Consider the following 15,000-nt stretch of genomic DNA (forward strand, 5'->3'; position numbering starts at 1 on the left):
AAGCGCTTCCAAAAAAAAAAGGGGTCGTGGCACATCGTGAAGTGTGTCTCAAAAAAGCTGACTCAAAAAATGTTTTTTTTTTCTGTTCTAGCACATTCACTAATAAAAAGAAAACAATTGTTATAAATCAGCTATAGAAAATGGCAATATTTCAGTAACTAATTAGTAATTTCCTGTAACTAAAACTAGACTGGGAGTAAAAAACTACTCCGAAGACTCTGATGTCCTACCAGCACAGTTAGCTCTTGCTGAGGAGTGATCTGCTCTGGGATGGAGATGGAGAACCTCTCTTTCCCACAGAGCCCCAGGGTTTCAGCGCTCTGGCCAGGAAGGAACCGCAGAGGAGCGATGCCCATTCCCACCAGGTGGTTCTTATGGATCTTTTCAAAACTCTCAGCGATCACCGCTCGCACTCCCTGCAATCACAGTTAGAGAACTGTTTCCTAAGCACACTGACAAAGTCTCAGCACTGTTGCTCATTTAAAGTGCTAGAAGTGTTTAGAGAGAGAGAGAGAGAGAGAGAGAGAGAGAGAGAGAGAGAGAGAGAGAGAGAGAGAGAGAGAGAGAGAGTAGTCATGTGTGTGTGTGTTGCAGCTGTACTAATGTACCAGTAAGTAAGGTCCTTTGGCTGCCCAGTCTCGTGAGCTGCCTGAGCCGTAATCTTTCCCTGCCAGGATGATGAGAGGAATGCTGTCTCTCTGGTACCGCTCCGCCGCCTCGAACACGTCCAGCTAATTAACACCAAACACACAAACTCTGTTACAGCAGGGACTTACAAATGTTTACTTCTTGAAATGTAAGAGGTTGGTTGTAGCGACAGGAAAACATCCTCTGTTTAAAAACACAAGTGTAGATGAGCTAAATCCAGTGGCTGGACTATGGAGCCCCGAAGGTCCTGTGCCAAATAAAAAATAAATGAAAATCTTGTGCAAGGGGGCGCTGCTGAGCTGTCAATGGAGTAGGACGCGAAGTTGGAGGCTCCTGCTGATTTCGATTAAAATTGTTATTAATTTGCGCTTTTCGGTCATACAATATATTTTGACTTACTCTACTCCATTTTTTTGTTTGCACTGTAAACTTTGTGGCGCGTTAAAATGTCTGGAAAGCACTTGAATGCCCGTGGTACTATTCAGACACAACTGAGGCCTAGTGTGCGCGAGCGAGGCGCCTTCTTCCCCTGAATCCACATCGCCGAGTGGTGACCCTGAATTTGCCACACTTAGGCTTGAGTTGCTGGCCTCACTGAGGAAGGACATCGCCGATATTTTTAAAAAGGAGTTCCAGGAGACTCTCAGGGATGCGCTGTCTACTATCCAGCTTGAGCTGCAGGCCGTGAAAACAGCTGGCTAGTGATAAAGTTGCTACCGAGGCTACCATATCAACACTGAAAGGTACTGTTGGGGAAATGGAGCGCGCTCTCTCCGGTTGTACTGATGCCATAGCTCACATGAAGACTACTATCGAGTCTCTCACTGCGACCGTGACTCAATTAGAGAATAAAGGTGAGGATTTGGAGTCGAGGTCACGGCGCAATAGCGTTAGGATAGCGGGAGTTCCAGAGGACGCTGACACCTGTACAACCGCTGCTGTAGCGGCCTTGTTAAAGGAGGCGTTTGGTCTGGAGCAGGAGCCGGTTTTGGACCGGTCCCACCGGACCCTTCAGCCAAAGCCCAAGCCTGTTGAACGACCACGAGCTATTGTGTGCAGATTCCACCATCACAGTGACTGTGTTGATATTTTACGCCGTGCGAGAGAGCTCCAGCGGATTAAAGTGAGGGATTTGACCATCTCCGTTTTCCCTGACTACACAGCCAAGACCGCCCGGGCCCGGGCCGCGTTTAACGAGGGTCGGCGTCAACTTCGTGGTATTGAGGGCGCTCGCTACGGAATACTTCACCCAGCTCGGCTTCGCATTACATATAACGGTGTTCAGAAGGACTTTATTTCAGCGGAGGAAGCAGGAGACTATGTTAAACTCTTGTCATCTGGGTGAGCTGCATCACCTACACAGCGGAGTCTTTTTCGCTCTCATTTTCTTTTTTGCTCTCCGATTTTTATTCAAAATATTGTCGATACATTACTTCTCCTAGATTTTGTGGACTTACTCCTCTTAAATCTACCTCTGCATTAATGTGGTTCTCTGTTTCGATGCTCTGACCGGGTTAGAGTTTCTGTTTATTTAATTTTATTAGTGTTTTTTCCTCAGCCTTACATGCTACACTGTTATATTATTTGTAACAAGTCTGTAAAAGTTAAGGACATTATATTTGTTATGGTGCGCAGACTGTTTATCAGACTTGAAGTCAGTAGGGGCCTTTTCTCTTACTGGAACATTTTTTTTGGTAATATTTTTTGGTTAGTTCAGCTTTCTCTCCAAGTTGTTCTCACATTGTGGGCAACTTTTGGTTATTGTGGGGAAACACTGCTGTCTCCTTTGTTCTTTTGTTTTATGGAGACTTTGGGTGTGTGTGTGTTTGGGGGATTGTTGGGGGGAGGGGGTCCCACTTCGGCTCTAATTGGCTATTTGTATCCCTATGGTGTACTTTATTTAAATGGTTAGTAGTAATATGGATCCTGGCACAGCTGGGACAGGCACGCCTTGAAGATTTATTATTTGGAACATCAGAGGTTTGGGTAATCCTGTCAAGAGATCTACGGTTTTTACACATTTGAAACGTTTAAACTCCGATATAATATTTTTACAGGAGACGCACCTACGTATTAAAGATCATCAAAGGTTACACTGCTCTTGGGTAAGTCAAGTCTTCCACTCAAACTATAATTCGAAGGCAAGAGGGGTCGCCATTTTAATTGGCAAAAAGTCACAGTTTTCGTCCACTAACGTTATTGCTGCTGTGAACGGTAGATATATTATAGTTGCTGGTACTCTAATAGAAAGACAGGTGTTGTTGGTAAATGTACACGCTCCAAACTTTGATGTGGAATTTGCTAATAGATTGCTGAGCAATCTCCCTTTTTAAATACTCACCTGTAGATTTTCGGTGGAGATTTAAACTGTGTAATTGACCCAAATTTAGATCGGTCTAATCCCCGTACTCTGAATCAATCTGCTACGTCTAAAACATTTTCAGATTTTATGGGTCAGAACGGTCTCGTTGATCCCTGGAGATCCCATAACCCCTTTCTTAAAAAGTTTTCTTTCTTCTCCTCCCAGGTGCATCGTTCCTATTCGAGGATTGATTATTTTTTCATAGCACTCTTGATTCTTGTGTAGTTTCTTCTGACTATCTGGGTATTGCAATTTCTGACCATGCGCCTCTACAATTAGATATTCATCTTTCTATTTATAAACGTAGCCCACCGCCTTGGAGATTTAATTCTCTTCTTTTGGCAGACAGTGAATTCTGTGAGTTCATTTCTACTTCTATTGATGACTTTCTTTTCTTCAGAATGACTCCACCTCTTATTCATTGTTATGGGAGACACTTAAATCCTATATCAGAGGGCAGATTATTTCTTACTCTGCTCTCTGTAATAAAAAGCGCACTGCTAGGGTTAATGAACTCACATCTGCGATCATTAACCTCGATCAGAGATGTGCACTGAACCCCTCTCCAGAACTTCTTAAATAGCGTCTTGACTTACAGGCAGGATTTGATCTTATTTCGACTAAAGAGGCGGAACGCTTGTTGTTACGTACACGTGATTCTTACTATGAACATGGCGACAAGCCGAGTCGTTTACTGGCACATCAGCTACGGCGACAGGCCACTTCCCGTCTCATACCTCGTATTAAAAACACTTATTATATCGTCACTACAGATCCCATGGAAATTAATGCTACTTTTAAATCGTTTTACTCTTCACTTTATAAATACGAATTTCACACGGACAATACTAAAGTGAGTGCATTTCTTCAAAACCTTTGTAACCCTCTCATTGAATACTGCCAAGCAACTGGACTCCCCACTCTCTCTTGAAGAAATTTAAAATTCAGTTAAAACTATGCAAGCTAACAAAGCCCCTGGACCAGACAGGTTGCCAACTGAATTTTTTATATGTTTATTGGAAAATTAGCTCCATTGCTTTTATCTTTGTTCAACGAATCCTTGGAATGTGGGTCTTTGCCTCAAACTCTGACACAACCCACTATAGCTCTCCTTCTTAAGGAGGGTAAGGATCCATCCTCCTGCGGTTCTTATGTGCTGTCTCTGCTTAATGCAGATGTGAAGGTGTTGGCAAAAGTAAAGGCATCTCGTTTAGAGAACGTACTCCCTTACATTATATCTGAGGCGCAGAACGGTTTTATAAAGGGACGTCAGTTGTTTTTCAATACCTGTACACTCTTTAATATCATTTATTCAAAGCATTCAGCTGAGCTTCCTGAGTATTTTTTGCAGTCTTGAGGAAGTTCGGATTCAGGGATAAATTTATTTCTTGGATTCGGCTCCTTTACTCAGCGCCTAAAGCCAGGGTTCATACGGATGATATTTATTTGGATAATTTTGCTCTCGGACGAGGGTGTTGCCAAGGCTGTGCTTTATCCCCTTTGCTTTTTGCTGTCGCTATCGAGCCTCTGTCTATCGTATTAAGATCTTCTCCCTTGTTTAAAGGAATAGTTCGATACGGTGTAGAATACAAATTGTCGCTATATGCTGATGATTTGTTATTGTATGTAACCGATCCGATTGCCTCTATGCCTGCTGTCTTGGGTGTTCTGGAAACCTTCAGTTTTGTCTCGGGTTCTAAATTAAATTTGGAGAAAAGCGACTGTTTTCCCGTCAATACTGCAGCATTTTCTCTCCAACAGTCAGATCTACCTTTTCCATTTAGTCAGTCAGGGTTTAAATACCTAGGTATCAACGTGACACGTTTTCTATCTAATCTTATATCGGCTAATTTCACTCCCCTTATTTCAAAGGTTAAACCCAACATTCAGAGTTGGGGTTACCGCCCCCGTTCTCTAATTGGCAGGATCAGTGTTGTCAAAATGAATATATTACCGAAGTTTCTTTTCTTGTTCCAGCAAGTTCCTCTTTTTCTGCCAAAATCATTCTTCGACTCATTGGATAAAATAATTAGTTCTTTTTATTTGGGGTGGGAAGCCACCAAGGGTGCGTAAATCTTTATTGCAGGGATGTAGACAGTGGAGGACTTGCATTACCCAATTTTCAATTCTGTTACTGGGCTGCACACATGCATAAACTTTGCTACTGGGTTAAATCTTCTGGATCTTCTTGGTGTAAATTGGAACGATCATCTTGCAGGGAATCCCCTATACCTGCTTTACTTTATTCCTCTCTACCTACAAAACTCTCCCTATGTATTGATAATCAAGTTGTCCTTAACACACTTAAGATTTGGTATCAATTTAGACGGCGCTTTAAATTTGCAGGTGCATCCTCTTTGGGTCCTTTAAGCAACAACCACTTATTTCCTCCATTGTGTTTGGACTCCACATTTTCAGTGTGGTACGACAAGGGCATTAAACAAGTTAGAAATCTGCATGCAGATGGAGTTGGAAGTACAGATAAGTGAGGAGTGTTGGGAACGTGCTATAGGTAGGATACAGTCTACCACTTCTTGTGCTCGTCTTGGACTCGTCCAGTTCAAAGTTTTACAGTCGAGACTTTCTGTAATATATCCAGAATATCCAGAAGTAGAGGTCAAGTGTGATAAATGCCATGACTCTCCCTGTCATCTTGGCCATATGTTTTTCTTTTGCCCTGGTCTGTATGGTTTTTGGTCTGGTTTCTTTACCGTCATGTCCACTATTCTCAGAGTAGATTTAAAACCTTGCCCATTCATTGCTATATTTGGGATTCCTGATGCCTCAGTTCCATTACGCTCTGTACAAAAAGATACGATCGCTTTCACATCCCTAATAGCAAGATGTTCCCTATTGTTGCATTGGAAGTCTGCTAAATATTCCTCCATCTCCCAGTGGCTTAAGGACATGATGTCTTTTTTTTAAAACTTGAGAAAATAAAGTGTACGATGAGGGTTTGTACTGACAAGTTTTTTTTTTTTTTTTTAAATATAAATGGCAACCCTTTATTTAATATTTTATGGCGTTACAGACACTTCCCATTTAAATATTTGTGCCTGTTTTTGGGTTTTACAATATCTATACAATCAGCGATAGGTATTGGTTAGCCATGATGAGGAAAAAACTGAGAATGGTTGATGCTGTGTGTCAGTAGGTTTGTTTTTCTTCGCAATAAAATATTTTGGGGAAAAAAAAACCTTGTGCAAACGTATAAATGTCTTTACTTGGTTCTAAAAGAAAAATAAAAAATACGTTATCGTGACAGGCGCAAGACGTAACGATATCCTTAAGAAAAAGAAAAACATCGTACAAATGATCTCATGCATACGCAAAAAATTTCTGTTTTTCTGTAAGAAAATAAAATCAAGGTTTTCACGACAGGAGCACGACAATTCCTTTGGGAAAAAACTGAATATAGTTGTTAAAACTGAATATTATCTCGCGTACATGCAAACATTTGTTGTTGTTAGTTTTTATTTTATTATTTTTAAAAAATCTTATTTAAAAAACAAGTTATCGTGACAGCGGCACGACAGCTTTTCTTATCTCGCCCGCATGGGAAAATTTGATAAAGAAAACAGAGACTGTGCGCGCTACAGTAAGTGGTGTACATGATGAAAGTAAAAATGTCCTTTCAGGAGCTCTGTACTGGACTAAACGCGAGTCTTGTGTCAAAATGTGCTGAAGCTCACCGTCTGTCCTGACGGGACGTGCACGGTTTTGGGGCCGGGTTTGCCGACGAGACGGTTTAGGAGTTTGATGCTGGCAAAAGTTCCTCTAGTCATCACAGCATCGTTCCCTCTGCGTGCGCCGTAAGAGTTGAATTCGCGAGGTGTCAGGCTGGGAGACATGTCCGAACGAATAAGTGTGGTCAACATTAAAAAACAGTGAGATGTTAAAAATCCAATCTAAAATGTAGTTTGTCTAATCAGCAAGGATAATTACTATTTAACATCATACTGCTCAAATGTAAAAGTGATGCATCAGATATAACACGGAATCGAATAATCTACCAATAATCTGCATAATGGCTCAGTCCTGGGATTAGAATATTAATCACACACTTCACACTCTTAATAATGAGCTGCGTGCATATAACCGTATCTCCGGTTACCGTTTGCTCTGTAGGTACTTGGCGGCCGCGCTGACCCGTGCGATGCTGCCGGCAGGAGAGATGTGGTCAGTGGTGACTTTGTCCCCCAGAAACAGCAGAACGTGTGCGTTATCAATCGACCCAGGAGGACACACTTCTTTAGACTGAGTTGGGGGGACGGGGACAGAAGCTCAGGCACTAGGCACTCGTCAGAACAACGCATTTTGACATTGAAGCCTAAAGTGACTCACAAGTTTGTTGAAGAATGGAGGGCAGCGGATATACGTGGACTTGGCATCCCACGGGAAGAACACAGCATCTGGAGCGTCTAGGTTGTTCCAAAAAGTGCTCCCTTTCTGCAAGTGGAAGAATGCAGAATTACACGTAGTGTGTGATGATCAGACGTCACAAAATTCATCAGTAACAGAAGTGAACAAACGCACTCATTAGCTAGTTGACTAGAAAAAGCTCCAGTGTGCTGCCTGGTGTCGTGTTTTGGTTTCCTGAAAAGTAACCAGGCCAAAAAGTCATGGCTGACATAATGAATAATATATACATGTATACATACATAACACAGCACGGTCCAAAAGTCTGAGACCACACTGAAAATCTGGGATTTATTTATTTAAAACGGGAAATAAACTGAAGGGGTTAGAAAAAACACAGAAAGTAATTGTATATTAATATTCGGCACTATTTCTAGGTTCCTATTTAAATGTCAGCAAATGTGCGACAGTGTGCATGTTAACTGCTTTGTACAAAAGGGTCAGATTTTCCTCATGTCTAATCTCTTCTACTGAAGCCCGTGTTCAGACGGCACTGATGGATTTTTATCTAAAATGGATCATAAGGTTTTGCACAAACTTGTGAAGTCCATGCCTTTGAAATATTTCTAAGATTCTAATTTTCACTCAGATTGTTATCAATATCATCTGTAATGAAAATCGTTGTATTACATTACAAAAGAAAGCAAAACAGAAGCATTAGTTTTGGAACCCACTGTATGATCAGTGAGTTAGCTAGTAAAGGGCATTAATACTGTTTAAAAGAGAAATGTGTATGTGATGAGTATTCTAACAAGGTTCCTAATTGTGTTTGTGCAATCAAATCATTTTTAAAAAGTCAGCATGTCATTGTCCAAGGTTTTGACTACAAGATTTGGTTTTATGTTTTTACATCACATGTAAAATCATGTGGCCAAAAGTTGACCATCACATCCATATGTGGTTCTTTTATCCCCAAATGACTGGAAGTGCACAATTGGACAGAACGTCTTTGTAAGCTGTAGCTTACAGTTTCCCTTCACTGAAACTAAGAGACCCCAAACCTGTTCCAGCATCACAATACCCCTGTGCACAAAGCGAGCTCCATGAAGACAAGGTGTGTTAAGATTGGAAGAAGATGGAAGAACTCGAGTGACCTGCACAGAGCCCTGACCTCAACCCCAATTTATCCTCAGGGATAAATTGGAACACCAGCTGCACCCCAAATCTCTTCAACCAACATCAGTACCTGACCTCACTAATGCTCTTGTAGCTGAATGATCACAAATCCCCACAGTCACGCCCCAAAATCTAGTGGAAGCCTTCCCAGAAGAGGGAAGAGAGAATAAATCTGGAATGGGATGTTTAACAAGGACATGTGTGTGTGATGGTCAGGTGTCCTGCTGTTCCACGGTCACCTTGTGGTTACACTTATTGACTGAAAGTAAACATACTTTAGGCCATATAGTGTATTATTATTTGAGTCTGGCGTGTACGATATGTTTACTTTCAGTCAATATGTTTAATCACAAGGTGACCGTGGAACAGCAGGGGAGTTACTGCATATGATTAAGTTATACTCTAATCAGCGTTTCCACAAACCAGTCTGTCATCTGTTCACGCTAATTAATCCACCTAGAAGCTCATGCATTTTTAATAGTTAGTTAGTTAGTTCCGTCCGCGCAGCGGGGCGCATCGGGCAACAAGCATTCGCCAGCGGGCTCGGTCGGAAGCGTCGATTTCCACATCTTCCCACTTGACATCGAGCGCTCGTAGATCTTCCATGAATGTTCGTCGCCAAGTATTCCGCGGCCGCCCTACTCTTCTCTTCCCCCGTGGCGGCGTCCAGCGCAGCGCGATCTTTGCGTGGCGGTGGTCAGACATCCGTAGAATGTGTCCTGCAAAGCGCATTCTTCGCTCTACAACCATTTCTGCCAGGCTGCGGGAGTTTGTTCTTCTTAGAATTTCTTCATTTGAAATACGATCACGGTATGATACACCGAGTATTCTTCTCAGGCATCGTTGTTGAAACACATTCAGCTTGTGGATGACTGCCCTCGAGCTCTTCCAAGTGCATTTTTAATAAGAATTTGAAAAAAAAAAACAATACTAATACCCTGACATAAAATCTAAGTACACCAGATTGTCCACCAAGTATACAAATCATGTATTTATTTTCAGTCATTTTAAGAACACACACACACACACACACACACACACACACACACACACACACACACACACACACACACACACGAGATCACTGGACTGTTCTGAAAAGCATTCCGGCTACAAGGCTCTCCCTCCAATTCAACAGCTGAAGAGTCTTCAAGTCAAATGAACCACAAAGCAGAACCCACAACAGCACCATTGTTCACCTGCATCCTGCTCCTCAGCTCGGTGAATATTGAGGCGATGACCATGTGCTCCTCTACATCCTGGACCTCTTCTTTAGACGGCCACACATCCTTCAGGAACACCTCCTTACCGTCACCGTTCACACCTGTGTACATGATTACAGCGTAGCACAAAAACGTCAACAATGTCATAGTGTTTTCAAGACGCTCCTCAGTACGCATCACATGCTATGTCTTACCGAGCGGCTGGTTCTCAAAATCGATTCCGATTGTGCCTGCGATGGCGTACGCCAACACCAAAGGGGGTGAGGCTAGGTAGTTGGCACGAACACAATCGCAGAGACGCCCCTCGAAATGCCTGTTCCCTGACAACACTCCACAAGCAATCAAATCCCCCTAACAAGCAGAGAGGAACACGTCTCATCACACGTCATTGTGTTACATTATTATAGCATACAAGCAGATAATAATGACCTCATACCTGTTTGATGGCATCTACTACAGATTCAGGTAAAGGTGCTGTGTTTCCTACGCAGGTGGCACATCCATAACCAATCACCTCAAACCTGGAACGTTAAAACATACCGCACCGAAGGGCAGTGGGAGCTCAGTGGGTAAGACATTAAATTTCTGGTCGGAAATCAAATCTATTTATCAGTCTGATCAAATTAAATAAATGTAAGTTGCGCTGCATAAGTTCGCCTAAGTTCGCTGGCTTGAGTTTGAACGGTGTGACTATGAATCTCAAGGGACACAGAACAGGTTAAACTGCTCGGGTGGAAACTCAACCTCAAAGTGAAAGCCCTGCACAACGAATTCCATATTGCAACGTTACATATTGTTTGTTGCATATTTGTTTGTTTTTGAGTTGTCTATGGACCTAAATTAAGTCATTGTTATTGAAATGTTATTGAAAAAAAAACATGTTTTAGAATAGTTAAATATTCGTTTTTCCATTGGCTCTTTGAAGAAAAAAAATTCATTAACCAACAATGAAAAAAAAAAAGGCTCCTTGGTGAAAAATAGTTTCAGACATCTGATCAGAAGCCTCTGAAATACTCAAACCAGCCCATCTGGCACCAACATCCATGCCACAGTTAAATCACAGAGATCACACCTTCTCCCCATTCTGATGTTTGATGTGAACATTATGTTGTGAAGCCCTTGACCCGTATCAGTATGATTTTATGCACTGTGCTGCTGCCACATGATTGGCTGATAAGATAACTGCATAAACTGTGTCTGTGTGTGTTGGTGTATTTACCCAAGCTGGTTGAGGTAAGGCAGCACTCCACTGGCATTGAGGTAGTGTGTAACCATGCCACTCCCCGGAGCGAGGCTGGTCCTGATGTAAGGTTTCACAGAAAGACCAGCCGCCACCGCTTTCTTTGCTAAGAGGCCTGCCAGCACAACACATTACACAACACATTACTTTAGGAGTCACTCTTTTTGCTAAACCGCAAACACACACACTAGCATTTTCCCAACACCCCCCATTCCTCCAAATGATTTTTATTTATATTTATCCAGTGCCCAACACGTCTAAACTGGACTCAGATATTAAACATTAATTTGAATATTAAAACATTGTGTTTACAGTGACGCGGTACCGATTACACTACACGCGCTGTGTTTTGATCACCCATGGAAAGTGAAAACCATCTCTTTTTAAAGCAAAGATGCAATGTTATCGCTGTCATTAATTTGAAATTTACAGATTCCTTTTAACTCATGTATTGGAACATATACAGACATATTTAGCTCAGTTTTATTAGATTTCTTACCTAGACTCCATCTCTGACTCATTTTCACACAGAAATACATTTTTAGTGCCTTTTAAGAATCTCAGATGGCTTCATATTCACTACATGTGGACGCTACAAAGGGGATAACAACGGCTTTATATATAACTTACTTACAAACTCGTTTTGTCTTACGTGTAACAGAAGCAAACAACCAACAGCGGCACACCATGAGTTCAGATTTGAGAATAAAATAAGCTTTTCCCTGTTTTGTATCAGGCTAAAGAGCAGCAAGTAAAATTTGAGCATTACTGATTACAGGGTTGCGTCAGCTGCCCAGTTCTCCTTCACTACCTGTACCTGAGGGTAATATGATCTTCCTGATGTTAAATTAGCTGTTACTCTGCCATGTGTTAGCGGATAAGCTTCATCACCTGCAGTGAGCATGACAGAAGGGTTGCAGTTGTTGGTGCAGCTGATGACGGCAGCGATGACGACTGATCCGTGAACGAGTGTGTATTCAGTGCCGTCATGTAGAAACGGCACCACAGCGCTTTGCTTTTCCCTCGGAATGTGGAACCCTTTAAAACCAACCTAAATAAAACAAACATTAGAACAAATTACTGCAACTGTTTGGACCATGAGAAGCTGTCATGTTTATATAATTCATACTGTATTCTGCTGCCTCTCTGCTATAAACCACAGTGATGTATAAATATACAAGTTTACTGGTTAATCCCAGCGCACAGAAACTTGCCTTTTCATTGAGGCAGTTAAGGAAATCCTCTTTCACGCAGCTGACGGGCACTCGGTCTTGTGGCCGTTTGGGTCCGCTCACATTGGGGACGATGTAACTCAGGTTTATTTCTATTACCTGCACAGGAGCACATCATGAAATGAACAATATCAATGTTTAATTTATTAATGAACACACTGCACATTTGAAAGATTTAGGGTTAGATTTAATGTTGTGAAACATCTGAGAGACAAGTTAGTTCCTGTTCTCACCTACATTACAGATGTGATACACAGTCATTCCCTCACCCGCCTGTCTCTCCCCCTCTCTCCCTGTCTGTCTGTCTCTCCCCCTCTCTCCCTGTCTGTCTGTCTCTCCCCTCTCTGTCTGTCTCTCCCCCTCTCTCCCTGTCTGTCTGTCTCTCCCCCTCTCTCCCAGTCTGTCTGTCTCTCCCCCTCTCTCCCTGTCTGTCTGTCTCTCCCCCTCTCTCCCAGTCTGTCTGTCTCTCCCCCTCTCTCCCTGTCTGTCTGTCTCTCCCCCTCTCTCCCTGTCTGTCTGTCTCTCCCCCTCTCTCCCTGTCTGTCTGTCTCTCCCCTCTCTGTCTGTCTCTCCCCCTCTCTCCCAGTCTGTCTGTCTCTCCCCCTCTCTCCCTGTCTGTCTGTCTCTCCCCCTCTCTCCCTGTCTGTCTGTCTGTCTCTCCCCCTCTCTCCCTGTCTGTCTGTCTCTCCCCTCTCTGTCTGTCTCTCCCCCTCTCTCCCTGTCTGTCTGTCTCTCCCCTCTCTGTCTGTCTCTCCCCCTCTCTCCCAGTCTGTCTGTCTCTCCCCCTCTCTCCCTGTCTGTCTGTCTCTCCCCCTCTCTCCCTGTCTGTCTGTCTCTCCCCCTCTCTCCCTGTCTGTCTGTCTCTCCCCTCTCTGTCTGTCTCTCCCCCTCTCTCCCAGTCTGTCTGTCTCTCCCCCTCTCTCCCTGTCTGTCTGTCTCTCCCCCTCTCTCCCTGTCTGTCTGTCTCTCCCCCTCTCTCCCTGTCTGTCTGTCTCTCCCCCTCTCTCCCTGTCTGTCTGTCTCTCCCCCTCTCTCCCTGTCTGTCTGTCTGTCTCTCCCCCTCTCTCCCTGTCTGTCTGTCTCTCCCCTCTCTGTCTGTCTCTCCCCCTCTCTCCCTGTCTGTCTGTCTCTCCCCTCTCTGTCTGTCTCTCCCCCTCTCTCCCTGTCTGTCTGTCTGTCTCTCCCCCTCTCTCCCTGTCTGTCTGTCTCTCCCCCTCTCTCCCTGTCTGTCTGTCTCTCCCCCTCTCTCCCTGTCTGTCTGTCTCTCCCCCTCTCTCCCTGTCTGTCTGTCTCTCCCCCTCTCTCCCTGTCTGTCTGTCTCTCCCCCTCTCTCCCTGTCTGTCTGTCTCTCCCCCTCTCTCCCTGTCTGTCTGTCTCTCCCCCTCTCTCCCTGTCTGTCTGTCTGTCTCTCCCCCTCTCTCCCTGTCTGTCTGTCTCTCCCCTCTCTGTCTGTCTCTCCCCCTCTCTCCCTCCTGTCTCTCCCCCTCTCTGTACCCGTTTCTGTCTGTCTCCGTCTGTCTGTCTCCATCCGTCTCCCTATCTGTCTCTATCTGTTTGTCTGTCTGTCTGTCCGTCTCCCTGTTCCCATCCATCTGTCTCCATCCCTCTCCGCCTATCTGTCTCAGTGTCTGTCTGTCACCTTCTGCCTGTCTCCGTCCGTCTCCCTGTCTCCCTCTCTCAGTCTATCTGTCTCTGTCTCCATCCATGTTTCCGTCTATCCATCTCCCTGACTATATGTTTCCGTCTCCTTCCCCGTCTCCCTGTCTATCTCTGTCTCCATCCATCTCTCTGTTTCCGTCTGTCCATCTCCCTATCTCAATCAGTCTCCCTGTTTCTCTCTGTCCGTCTCCTTGTCTCCGTCCGTCTATCTCCGTCTCAATCTGTCTCCATTTCCCTCTGTCTATCTGTCTCCGTCTCCCTGTTCCTGTATGTCTGTCTCCCTGTTTCCGTCCGTCTATCTCCGTCTCAATCTGTCTCCCTGTTTCCATCTCAATCCATCTCCCTGTTTCCGTCTCAATCTGTCTCCCTGTTTCCATCTCAATCCATCTCCCTGTTTCCCTCTGTCTATCTGTCTCTGTCTATCTCAGTCTCCCTGTTTCCCCCGTCTCAGTCTGCCTGTTCCCATCTGTCCGTCTGTCTATCTCCGTCTCCCTGTTTCCATCTATCCCCGTCTCCATCTATCTCAGTCTCCCTGTCTCCGTCCGTCCATCTCCCTCTGACTATCTGTCTCCGTCTAGCTCCATCTCCCTGTTTCCGTCTGCCCGACTCCCTCTTTCCGTCTGCCCGACTCCCTGCTTCCGTCTCCCCGACTCCCTGCTTCCGTTGATCTGTCTCCCTGTGACACCTGAGACTTCTTCCATAAATGTTAAATAAATTTCTCTTAACTAAAAATGTCTCTGCATCAACGATTATGTGTTTTACTTTGTTAAACAGTACTTTCGTACAAAAATTTACTCATGTTACAGCTGGAACTACTGTCTGACCCACGCTGTTACACAGAAATAATGCTCACCTTCTGACTAATCAGATTCAAGAATTCAACCTCGCCGTGGTATAAACAAAAAAAAACAACTGATCCGACATCTCTGAAGATTCTGCCCTTCTTCAAATGTATCCAGTTAATGTATATAAGTATATTTATATAAGGTTACCTCAGTATAATGTGGATCCTCTGACTGGTCAGCGGCACTCCGGAACAGTTTCACAGATTTAAGGTAAGTCTCCAAAACTTCAAGTTTTTCTTCTGTGAAGTCTTAAAGA

At 43.9% G+C, this 15,000-nt stretch overlaps 1 protein-coding gene across 2 annotated transcripts in view; it reads right to left on the bottom strand.

Moving 5' to 3' along the window:
• ireb2 (iron-responsive element binding protein 2) overlaps positions 1-15,000 on the bottom strand; it is a 35,858-nt gene that overhangs the window by 4,456 nt on the left and 16,402 nt on the right. For both annotated transcript variants that reach the window (XM_017485423.3, XM_053686038.1), the window contains exons 10-21: positions 14,892-14,992; positions 12,223-12,339; positions 11,900-12,059; positions 10,988-11,123; positions 10,205-10,289; positions 9,963-10,119; positions 9,745-9,869; positions 7,355-7,459; positions 7,125-7,267; positions 6,703-6,850; positions 609-731; positions 231-416 (exon numbers count right to left, since the gene is read on the bottom strand). In XM_017485423.3, coding sequence (XP_017340912.1) covers positions 231-416; positions 609-731; positions 6,703-6,850; positions 7,125-7,267; positions 7,355-7,459; positions 9,745-9,869; positions 9,963-10,119; positions 10,205-10,289; positions 10,988-11,123; positions 11,900-12,059; positions 12,223-12,339; positions 14,892-14,992 — 1,586 coding nt within the window. The remainder of the gene's footprint in view (positions 1-230; positions 417-608; positions 732-6,702; positions 6,851-7,124; positions 7,268-7,354; positions 7,460-9,744; positions 9,870-9,962; positions 10,120-10,204; positions 10,290-10,987; positions 11,124-11,899; positions 12,060-12,222; positions 12,340-14,891; positions 14,993-15,000) is intronic.

Source organism: Ictalurus punctatus, chromosome 14, assembly GCF_001660625.3.
Source record: "Ictalurus punctatus breed USDA103 chromosome 14, Coco_2.0, whole genome shotgun sequence".
NCBI lineage: Eukaryota > Metazoa > Chordata > Actinopteri > Siluriformes > Ictaluridae > Ictalurus > Ictalurus punctatus.